Genomic DNA, 12,155 nt, shown 5'->3' on the forward strand with positions numbered 1-12,155 from the left:
ATACACATGTTTGTGCTACAGCATATTAGAATCTCTTGACGTGTTGTACCAAGCAGCTCGAAGGAAGGGGCAGAATGTTCCCTTCAAAGCTGTGAAGAACTTGCTATGCAAGGATTGCCTGCAGGCTCTGTTTACAGTGCTCCGGGGCTGTGGGTGGCTCGGCAGAGTCCACCAGACACCACGCAAACCTCTGCTGACTAGGCTCAGGTGTCCCTGAATCCAGCACTTGCCAAGCTGCTCCAAGTGGAGATGTAGCGATGTAGCAAGAGCTGCCCACAGCATGGGGGAAGCGAAGCCTCGTGGGGCTGAAGAAGCACGTATAGGCTGGAGAGGACTGGGAACGACAGAAGACGTGACTTCCTTATCTTTCTAATAGTGATGTCGGGGTTAACCAAGACAGAATATCTTACACAGAGCCTGCCGGAGAGTGAGGGTAACAGAAGAGGTCTTTTCTTCTGTCTGTGGGAGTGGCTGAGTAGCATCTGAGTAGAGAGTCTTCGCTTCCTCTCCACCTTGCCTTCCCTCATCCTTGCCCTTCTTCCATCTCAAGAAAGTAAAAAATAACTGCCCTTTGGGGGGAAAAAAGCCAGCAGAAATTGATTTATCTCACTGGTTGCTCTAGGATCCCATGTGCAGCCAAGAGTAGCAGCTGCATAAGCTCTCCTGATGTTGTGTGTAGACAGACACACCTACATGGAAACCCTAGGGCTGGTGTCCTGCTTCCCCATGTCACTGAGGCCAGCTCTGGATTCCCGCTGCTCTACATCTAACCTTGCCTCCTCCTCTCAGGGACTCTGGCTGGGCATCTGTGTTGAGGTCAGGTAGTACATCTGACAGGTTTCATTCTTCCCACAGATCATCGAGAAGCAAGCAGGACACAGTCGAAGCCGAGTATTCCGTGAGGTGGAGACGTTGTACCAGTGTCAAGGAAACAGGTGAGTGTTACCTAGGTGGCTGCTTCTCTGAGGAGCGCTTAGCCACTGCAAGGGTTCCTTCTTACCAACCCCAATTTGAATATGTCACTGCCTCTCCACAATTGCATGCAACTCCTTCCAGCTCTCAAGGGGAGCAGGGATAGCGGTAGCCCCAGAACACTGTCTTCTCTTGACTGAAGTACTGTAAATGGCAGCAGTTCGTGAGGTAGAAGAACGAGCACTCATCAGTGTCTGAGGAAGAAATGGGGTTTCCTTTTCTTCCAGTGCCTGTGGAAAATGGGCCAGCATTGTTGCCTGGGAGCAATCTTTAGCAATGCTTTAATGCAGACACAAGGTTGAGGGTTGCCGGACTGCTCACTACTGTTTCCTGTTCTCAGTCTAAGATGCCATTACAGTGCTGAAGGTGGGACCAGCACTCTTTGCTTGATAACTGGGCCACAGTAACCTTTAGCCCTGTGTTACACAGCTCCAAATGAGTGGTCCTCCCACAGTGGCTTTAAATCAGGGTCACCTCCAAGATTTGTCCGTCCCCCACTTCCTTGGCAGGGTCAGCAGGGAGCCAGTGGCCTGGTATTGATGGCTTTGTCATTAAGCTTGGAGGAAGGGGGCCGCTGTTGATTTAACTCCAGGCACTGCCTCTACAATCTTCTTTCAAATTAGGCCATTTTGGCCATCTTATTTGGACGCCTTCACACTAGTAAAAGCCCGGTATCTCCCCAAGTGGTCAGCATTTTTTTATGAGGGACAGATTTTTATTTTCAGCCCTGCAGCTTCTTAGTTCAGCATTAGAGACTCTACTAGGTTTATTTCGTTCTTCCAAAGGAAAAAAAAAAGCCCCCAACACCTCCAATATCCAAGCTGGTGGCTTCCCCACTGAGTTACAAGACGACCTTGTTGGCAGAGCACTGCAATACTCGGGCAGACAGAGAGTGCTCACCGGGGAAGGCCACAAGTGCTACAGTGGCCAGGAACGCTGCGGTTTCATTAAGCAGCGCTTAGCAGTTAGGGTCTAGCGGTGCCCACGTTAGGCCCCAAGTCTATTTGACAGATGTTTCCATTTTCTCCAGGCAATGTAAATACTGCCCCGTGATTTATGGGCAAGAGGGAGGGCAAGTAATTATTTGCTGCTTGCCTCCAGGACACACACCTACTATTCAGTGTTATTAGCCGCAATTGCTTCCAGTCGGCTGCAGATTTTATTCAGTTTAATGTGACCAGGACTTTTTATAACTCTACCTAGTGGGTTTTAGGGTAGGGGTTTGACAGCCCAGACTTGGTGAAAACACCAGAGACTAAACATTATGGAAAGATAAGGTGACCTGAATCTCACTAACACCGTTGGCTGCTTCTCAAACATGAGGCTTTAATACGCATTCTGATTTCTAGTTGCTTTCTGCCCACAACAGCCGCCGTTTATTTGTCCATTGGATATTTGTAAGTGGACTTTAGCATATAATGCTCCCCCCCCCCTTTTCTCTATTTAAGGAACATTTTGGAGCTGATTGAATTCTTTGAAGATGACACACGATTTTACTTGGTCTTTGAGAAATTGCAAGGAGGTATATCTTGTTGAGTATGTGTTTGGACTTTGGATTAAGACCCAGGGTGGTGATCATCCATCATGAATCCCAGAGAGTTCTAAAACGAGTCAAGCTAATAAAAAGGATGAAGGACTTAAAAACTGCCCTTGGTCTGGGAGAAGGGAGGCCGGAGGGAAGGATGGTAATTAGCATTTTGCAGTACTTAGAACGTCACCTGTGTGGATAGTCTATAAATGCCTTTTCATTATACTAGGAGTCATAGATAGATACTGTTAGCGATCAATTTATCAATCCCCTGTTTTGACACATCCACTATTTAACTAAATTAATTATGAAGTGGAAGCTTTGGCTTACATTATGAAGTCTCGAAAGGCTAAACAGAGGAGAGGAGGGCCCCATTGTTTGAAACACAGACTCGGGATACAGGGGAGAACAAGAACACGCCACCCTTCAGTTAGAAGGAAGATACCTCTCCTGCCACCACACTGCTGTCACTGGAATGACACATTCCCTCCCCTCTGGGCACCCAGGTGAAGGGCACATTTGCAAGATGGAGGCTACAAGAATGTGTGGGACTGAGGAAGGCTACATAGAAACCAACAGAGCTAAGCTAAAGTCACACTCAGTCGGCCTCCATGACCTTGGAAACAGCCCTTTGCAAACAGTATTCTCATCCGTAAAATAGAGCTCTTGGTAGCACCTGCCTCAGAGGGCTGCTGTACTGAGGGAGACAGTTCTGAGAAGAAGCACCTAGCACCAGGCTGCTAGGCACGAAGCGTTCACTAAGTGCTGCCTATTGGTTCTGTCGAAACAACTGACTGTGCCTAGGGACACCTGAGAAGTGTGTGAACTATTTTTTCCTGCCTTGCTTTTTAAATAAATGTATAAATAACAGGCAAACAGCAGGGCAAAACCATAATAAATAATCATGGGCATTCTTAGGACCCAGGAGTGACACCCCCAGCCCAGTGGAAGCCTCACACTGGCTTCCAGGAGTGAGTATAGACTGTGGACTACATGTTAAGAACCCTCTGTAGCATAAGGTGTAGCTCTAGTGAGGCCAGTCTGTGGGATGGAGGGGAAGTGGAGAGACCCAAGGCTACCCACCCGTCAGCAGTTGGACCACAGTCCTGCATGCAGAAAGGAAGTGGCACAAGCTCTGAGGCAAAAGTCATGGCTCCACCACTTGCTGTGTGTGAGCTTAGGCAAGCTGCCTAACCGTTTTTTTGACAGGAAGTTGCCCATTCATAAAATAGGATATCTGCTCTGCTCATTCTGTGCGTTCGTGTTGAGATGTATTCGAAGAGAACTGAACAGTTTAGGGCACACAGTAGACACTGGATAAATGGTAATCATCGCCAACAGAATTAATAATAACATGTGAGGGAGACTGTTCAGGAGGAAAAGCAATCCTGTCTTTTCTGTCCCCACCCCCCGAGGCTTTGCCTACACCAGGAGTGTGGGGAATTTCCACTGGAAGGCCTGCCTGTGTTCTTCTCTTTATTGGAGTTCAGAAGAGGGGGAATGTCTGTGAGCCCCACAGCTGTGTGTTTTCACCGTTGGTTCCTTTTCATTTCAGAAGCCAGATGAGCCCCAGTGGCATTAGTATCTTTTTGCCTTGTATATAATTCTTCTGCTTCTGAACTCCTCGTAGACAGGCATAGAAGGTAGCAATCTAGTTCAGCAGAAATACGCTGGTCCTGCTGTACCAGGCACTAGAGTTCATGCTTGACATTAATCAATAAGTAAGCTTGTGTATCTACTGCAAACTTGTCCTTTAAGACGTTATGCTCTTAACTTACAAAGCCTACAAAGCCATTCTTTCTTGTCCCTCTGTCCCCTGCCACCCCACCCCCAGGCTCCATCCTAGCACACATCCAGAAGCGGAAGCACTTCAATGAGCTAGAAGCCAGCAGAGTGGTGCGGGATGTCGCCACTGCCCTTGATTTCCTGCATACTAAAGGTGATTTGGGTTGGGTGGGCCCAGCCTCTGCATACCAAGGTAGAGGGAACAGTCCTGGCAGGGAACCTCTCCAAGAGGTGGCACAGCTGGCACCTCACAATTCAAACTTGTCCACCTAGTAGGGGAGAGGGAGGTGCGTGGTTCCAAAGCTTTACTGTGGAAAGTGGGGGATGGTAGAGGGTAGAATAGAGGTAAAAGCAAAAGAAGGGGCTAAAAGACTGGATTTCACAGTGCCCAAAGCAGGTGATGATTCTCTTCTTTTTTAGAATTCATTTTATTTATTTATTTATTTATTTTTTGGTTCTTTTTTTCGGAGCTGGGGACCGAACCCAGGGCCTTGCGCTTCCTAGGTAAGCGCTCTACCACTGAGCTAAATCCCCAGCCCCAATTCATTTTATTTTTAATTGCGCATGTTGGGATTGGGGATTTAGCTCAGTGGTAGAGTGAAGCGCAAGGCCCTGGGTTCAGTTCTCAGCTCTGAAAAAAAAAATTGTTCATGTATGATTGTGCGTGGTACTGTATAGTGACATTTTTGAGAATTCTGGAATTTTGGATTCCTTTGAAAAAACACGATTATTATAAGAACATGCTTTTATTTTAATCCCAGATTAAATAATGTGGGGTGTGGGGCTGCTTCAGACTGTCTGCAACAGCTGACTGTGATTTGCCTCATGCTCTAGCAGAGGCACGGTTTTACCAGCTGTAGATAGTTTCTGCGATTGAGTGATATTTGAAATTCTGCAAAATTTTCAGCGGGTTTATAAGTGCTAGACCCCTGATAAGTTGTTGGTCATTCGAGGGGGCTGGCTGTGGTTTGTTACTTACTAGTTGTGCTCAAAGAAGAAAGAAATCAGATTCAGAGATCTTCCCCCTCATCCATCTTTCTCTCCTATCTAGTGATGGGGGTGAAGGGGGAATAAAAGGTACAAAAAAGAAGAACCCACAAAGTAGCAAAGACATGTGCAAAGAGGCCAGAAACTTCAGATCCCCCTGGAGCTTGGCTTACAGGTGGTTATGAGCTGCCTGACGTGTGTGCTGGAATCCAAACTGTGACCTCTGGGAGAATGATTAGCACTCTTAACCACCAAGCCATCTCCCCGGCCCCTCCTTTTCCTTACAAACAATGTAAGACTCATAAACGGATGGCCCATTCCCACGCGAGCATTTTAGCATCACTCCGTTTTCATCCTTTAAAGCGTACCACCTGTATCCCTTTCACAGTGACCTGGTAGGATTAGGAACTCTTCCGTATCGGATAACTTAAGGACTTCTGTAGTGGATTAAGTCTTTCTGCATGTCCGTAAGTCTGTTGGAGTATTACATACGTGTTTTAATGCCACAGCAAACTGAGTTACCCTCGTGTTCCTTCAGTGGTAGCACGTATCCTGTGGCATTATGGTAAGGATTGAAAGAGATGACATGTCCTCTGTGGTAGTTAGCACATTACGCTTGCTATGTATTGGGTGAATCATTCATTTATGTAGTTGGCTGTATCTTCTGTATGTCTTGTGGGCATACGTGTGTACACATGTCAGGAACTGTATCCATGTATAGTGATGGAGTAATTCTGCACAGTTCTTGTCATGTATATGAATATATACACAGTACATACAGAAGATTCACACAGCTACATACACAAATAAAAGCTCTAAGCCTTTGTTATATATGTTTATATTTATACATATATATTTATTATATGTATCATATATATATTTACATATATATATATACATATATATATATATAGTGTGTGTGTGTGTGAGACCTTTGTTAAATGTTACTTTCTCTACCCTCTCCCTTTAGACCTAAAGAGTTTTTATTTCTAAATTACTTTCCTTGAAGTAAAGCATTCTTCCTGGTTTGGGCGGGGAAATGGAGGTGGAGCAAATAATTTGTGAGCTCTAGTTCCTGCACAGCTGTGGCTGTGAGTGCAGACCCAGCTGCAGGCACACCACACATGGATCCCACTCTGTGTCAGACATCTAGCATCTAGCATAGCCAGATGTGGCAGGTGAGCAGAGGGCCAGGTTCATTGACTCCTGGTTCCTCGGCGGCTGGAAGTGTTCTGCAAACTGCTAGCGTTCATGCTGAGGCCCTGACTTTGCACCTGAGCTGAAAATTCCTAGAAGGGGGTACCTGTGCTCTGCACAGCATGATGAATGGAAGTGGTTCTGTCTCTGAAAGCCGGGGTGCATGCAGGGAACACCCGCCTGACAAAGATTTACAACTGCTCCCCAAGCTGCCTCTGTAGATTGCAAAACTGGGTCACGCTTTTCACAGGAGCCATGCCTTGGAGGAGGGGTAAAGGCAGTTTTATTTTTTATTTATTTATTTATTTACAAAAATGCACTAAAGGGAACAGAGGCCAATGGTGTCTTAGAAGTTCTCAAGTGCTTGTTACCATCTAGCTGGCCCGCTGCCCATGTGACCAAAAGTTGGAGAGGATGAAAAATGATTTCCAGGTGAACTTGGCTGTTTTCTAAATAACTTCATGCCGGGAAGATGAATTGGGCAAGAATGGGTCAGCCTCAAAACAAGTTCCCTACTTTTAAATACTGGACACACTGCAGCTTAACCTCTGGGAAATGAACTGGAGCAGCTCAATGGCTGGCGCATTCACTCAGGCAGGCCTTTATTACAGCCCGGCTCCCCGAGTCCTCGGGCTGAGGCATAGATGGGCCATGGTCACCTATTTGGAGAGTAAGGCTCTGTGTGCGGCTTGTGATCTTCTGTGGGAGCACTTGCCATAATGGGAAATATCCTTCACTTTTAGTGCGGTGAGCAGTAGCCTGACTCAATTTGTGCAGGCCAGGCCGAGTTGCTCTGGGTTCTCATTCAATTAGGTGACTGATGAAGTTACTTAGCTTGCTGGAGCTCAGCTGTTTCTTCTCTAGTGAAGCAACTTCAGAAGGCCGGGCGTGTTAATAGAGAATCAGAGGGCTGCCTGAGACGCCGATCCAGGGAGTCTGACTGTGGCAAGTTTGCTTTCCCCATCACTCTGTATCTTCAGCTGCTTCCCAGGCCTTCGAAGCAGCGCATTCAGTCTTCCGGCCTTGTGGCAGTGCTGTGTACAGTGTGTGCTGTCGAGGGATGGAGGGTAGAATTCCGTGTTGTCTGCCAGAACACCATGGCTTCATTCATTAGCTCTATCCCTTTCTATCGTTTACAAGATGGTTTCCCTTCTTGGCCATTTCAGCAACATTGAACACCTTTGTGGGCCAGCTGCTATGTGCAGGCCTCTGTAGGAGGTCTGGCCCAGACACTGGGGTGTCTCCCCTGAAGAGCTGTGAGCTCCATCCTAGCTTTGCTGCAGGCAGGGCAGCCAAGCACAGGCATGTGGTGCAGAGCAGGTAAGAAGGAGAACTGAGAAGCCTCTGGAGAACTGCAGAGGAACGCTTGGTCCTCAGAGCATTCCAGGAGTCACACTGCAGGATTCTTTTCCTAAACTCAGTTACACAAGAAGAAATGAGGGAGAGCCGACCAGGTCCCCAAGATGCTCTCAAACAAGGCACTAATTATTTCCGCGTCGCTGTCCCAAGCCTGGTCATTTGCCGGGCCGTCTGCCTTACTTTGTGTCAGGGGGCACAGTAAGAATCCTCGGTTGTCTCTGCCGTGCTGAAAGCAGACTGCCCGGGATTTGTTTAGCGCTTCTTATCCCTGCCAGGCTTCTAAAGCCTCTACTTCAAAAGAACTTTGCAGAATCAACCGGGCTTTCGGTTTGTGTCTCTGGTTACCGCTGCCTCCCGCAGCTCGTTGATTTTTTAATGTACCATAATTGGGAATTAATCTGCGAACAACAGCATTTGGAAAAAATTAATTGTGTGTGGAATGTGCGATAATTATGTGCATATGCTAACCCCTTCTTTGCTGTGTTGTCACTCCAGGCATTGCTCACCGTGATCTGAAGCCAGAAAACATATTGTGCGAATCTCCAGAAAAGGTACTTAGGGCCCGGTTTGGGATGCTACAGTTCCCGTTGATCAGGAATACCTCCCTGCCTCACTGCAGGGGTCAGAAGTTCCCTGGCCAAGCACCAGGAGCAGCTTAGTATGAGCACATGAGAAGGTTGTACCTATTGTGTAATATCCCCACATCCCAGCCAGATGTGGCAGCCTACACCTGTAATCCCAGCACTCAGGAGGCTGAGACAGGTGGGTCACCACGAGTTCAAAGCCAACCTTGGCTACAGAGTGAAATCCTGTCTAAAATGACCCCCACCCCCCACAAACTTCCAGGTACTTTACTCCATGAATCTTTTTGATCTTATCGTATGTTCGATTGGCTTCAGCCTGCAGGCTTGTAAAATATGTGAACCCTGAACAGCATTAATATTTTCTGTCACAGTGCTTCAGAGAACTTGGCGAGAGTCAGAGACCACTGAGATATGTTCCTTTATATGACTATGTCTCTGCCTATAAATGCTAATTGTGGTACGATATTATGCCAGATGGTGTCCACTAATGATTAGGAAGCAAGCTCTTGATAAGAGTTTGTTTCTATTTCTATCTCCAAAGGCGTTCATTAACAGTAAAACACTGATGCCTCTGTTGAACATCCCATGTAAGCATTACCGTGGCCACTAGTAGACGGAAGTGTTTGCATTTCTATACAGCGTATGACATTAACAAGTCTGTGTAAGAAGACACTGATGGTACCAGTAGCCCACATTCGCAGCTCCGTGTGTGTACATGCGCAGACTACTGCAAGAACAGTTGTCTTGGTGTAGAAGCTTTAGCTCCTAGCTCAGGGACAGCCAGAAGTGAGTGTGTGAGCCAGTCCGCTACGCACAGTTCTTTGTGGGATGCTAATGTATTAGCTCAAGTAAAACTTGTGACTTCTGCTTTAATCCCAGCATTGGGGAGGCAGAGGCAGCAGGCAGATCTCTGAGTTCGAGGCCAGCCTGGCTACAGAGTGGGTTCCAGGACAGCCAAGGATACATAGAACCTGTCTCAAAACTCAAAAACAAAGATTTTGTGATTGTGACTTCCTATCAATGGTTCTGGTGTACACCTTTATAATATACCATTATTATGATCATTAGAAATAATTATAGTTAACACTTCAAATATTCACGCTGTGCCAGGCACTTATGCCTATTTAGTATGTATAAAATGTCTTGGAATAGACACTATGATTATCTTCATTTTGTGGATGCAGAAACTGACACTTAGAGAGTTTTTTTAAAAACCATACAGAAGGTCTTCCCACAGTAATGGAATATCTGGACGAACACTAAGGAGCTAGAGCAGGCCCTAGAGCCCCGTGGGCGCTCAGAGCTTCCGTTGCTGCCTCGGACTTACACGGTGTTTCAGGTCCTCTCTTTCATCTGTTCTCCATGCATGTTTATTGCCCCTTTTTTTATGGTTGAAAAAAAAAAACCTAAATTTTAAGAGAATCTAAATGTCAAAAGGCATTATCAAGAAACTGAAAAACTAACTTGAATAATGGGAGAAATTTGAAAGTTGTCTATCTGATCAGGGTTTAATATTCAAAGTATATAAAGGCCTCTTAAAACTTGGCCACAGAACAGCAACTCAATTCCGAAATGGTCAAAGGGTCTGAATAGACTTTCCTCAAAGACTTGCAGGTGGCTCGCAACCACATGGAAAGATGTTCTGCGCCATTAGTTATTAGCAAACTGCAGGTCAGAGTGGCAGCGAGACGCCACTGTACGCCCGCTAGGCCAGCTGTTCCTATTTTAGTGGAAAATGCCTCATGGTAGGGAAGATGTAGGTTGGAATCCTCACACATTGCTGGTGCTGTGAAATGTGGGAAACGGTTTGGCAGGTCCTCCAAAGGCTAAGTGTAGAAACAGCAGTTCTCCTACAGATGTGCCCCGAACTGAAAAGAGAAACCAGAACTGGTATCTGTGTGCTAATCTGTATAACAACATGATTCTTAGTAGCCACTGTGCCCATCAACAAAATGGATAAACAAAATGTGATCTCTACATACGATGGGGAATACTATTCAACCCTAAACAGAATGAAGTTCTGATACCCGCTCTACTATTCATGAACATTTATGCCAGGACTGGAGATATGGCTAGGGTACTAGCCTAGCATGCAAGGCCTGGGGTTCCACCCCCAGCACTGCCCAAAACAGCAGTGAAAACACTTTAGTTAAGCGGAAGGAGCTACCTATACAAGCGTGTTTGTCCCAATTACATGAAGTGTCTAAAGCAGGTCAATCAATCAAGGCAGAGTAGGTCAGAGTTGCCTGAGCTGGGGGTCACAAATGGGCAATATTTGCCAAGAGTTCAGTCCCCACTTGGAAGTGTGGGAACTCGTGGTGATAATGATGTATATTATTGGTGACACTAGGTCATACATTTAAGAATTGCTACAACAGGAGGTGTGGTGACATGCCTTTAATTTCAGCCCTCAGGAAACAAGCCAGTGGATCTCTGTGAGTCTAAGGTCAGCCTTCCTGGCTGTCCTGGAACTCACTCTGTAGACTAGACTGGCCTCAAACTCAGAGGTCCTCCTGTCTCTGCCTCCTGAGTACTGGGATTAAAGATGTGTGCCACCACCAGCCAGCTAGGTTACAGCAATCTTAACACCATCCAATGCAGCCCCTTATCCCTTAGGAAATCAAAGCTCGTAGGGGAGAGGATAGCTTGGAGTCTGTCGTCAGGTGTCTTGCTAACTAACCCAAGGACAGGAAATATGGTCTGGTAGAGAGAGCAGCTGCCACTGCCAACCAAGCCTCTGTTGGCCATGCTGCTGTCCCCATAACCTCTGGTTTCCTATGGCAGGTCCTGTCTTCTTTTGCAGGTGTCTCCGGTGAAAATTTGTGACTTTGACTTGGGCAGTGGAGTAAAATTGAACAACTCCTGCACTCCCATAACCACACCAGAGCTGACCACTCCAGTACGTATGGCCTAGTACCCTGTGCCCCTGCTGCTGTGTGTGTGGAGCATTTGAATCTGTGACACCCCGAACAGAAAGATAGGAAGGGAAGCCCCATGCTGCATTTCTCAGGCCTGAGTGTCCTTTGGCTCTCAAACTGACCCCCACCCAGTCACTACTGAAATTGCCATTGGAGCTCATTGGCCAAAGAGGAGCCTGTTGTCTCCAGCCCAGGCTGCATCCTGACTCGTCCCAGATGAAAACTGGGAACTGGTATGTGCCCTATTGCACATAAGATCTGAAGAGCCCCCATAAGTCCGTCATCCCCCTGTGAGGAGGATAGAACAGTCATCCCACCCAGGAAAGTACATGAGTCATGCTGTGGGAAGATCATGAGGTCCCAGACCTCTTACACAGAGGATCACTTTTCCTAATGTTTCTCCGCCTTCACATTTCACATTTCATACTGCGGTGCTGGGAGCTCCCCAGAAGACCTCTCTCACACATACTTAATACGCTGTAATTACGATGATTCTTTTGAGATTTGCATGCTTCATCAGTAAGTTTTCCTAATAGCCTTTTTTTTAACACTTGCCTTTGCATATGCTTATATCGTGTCTTATTCTAAGCAACAGTATTAGGAGTGTTTTCATATCGGCATCCAACATACAATGTTCCCTTGCTCTCAAATTCATTAACGCTAATTGCCAGTAGCAAACAAAATATCTGTTCCTGAGAGCACTCACCATCCTCTAATCAAATTAGTTAGGAGTGGTAGGGTAGAGGGCTGGGTAGGAGTAGGTGAGCCTGAAATAATAAGGGGGAAGCAAAACGCATGTCTTTTATTCTTCTCGGCAGCCTCCTG

General features: G+C 46.5%; 1 protein-coding gene across 10 annotated transcripts in view; it reads left to right on the top strand.

The window, feature by feature from the left end:
• Mknk1 (MAPK interacting serine/threonine kinase 1) overlaps window positions 1-12,155 on the top strand; it is a 39,512-nt gene that overhangs the window by 22,469 nt on the left and 4,888 nt on the right. For 8 of the 10 annotated variants that reach the window (XM_006238697.4, XM_006238696.5, XM_006238698.5 and 5 more), the window contains 5 exons: window positions 856-935; window positions 2,421-2,494; window positions 4,335-4,439; window positions 8,324-8,379; window positions 11,216-11,311. In XM_006238697.4, the coding sequence (XP_006238759.1) occupies window positions 856-935; window positions 2,421-2,494; window positions 4,335-4,439; window positions 8,324-8,379; window positions 11,216-11,311 (411 nt within the window). The remainder of the gene's footprint in view (window positions 1-855; window positions 936-2,420; window positions 2,495-4,334; window positions 4,440-8,323; window positions 8,380-11,215; window positions 11,312-12,155) is intronic. The other 2 variants (XM_063288236.1, XM_039110587.2) reach the window with 1 other exon arrangement.

The sequence above is a fragment of the Rattus norvegicus genome, chromosome 5 (assembly GCF_036323735.1).
Source record: "Rattus norvegicus strain BN/NHsdMcwi chromosome 5, GRCr8, whole genome shotgun sequence".
Classification (NCBI taxonomy): domain Eukaryota; kingdom Metazoa; phylum Chordata; class Mammalia; order Rodentia; family Muridae; genus Rattus; species Rattus norvegicus.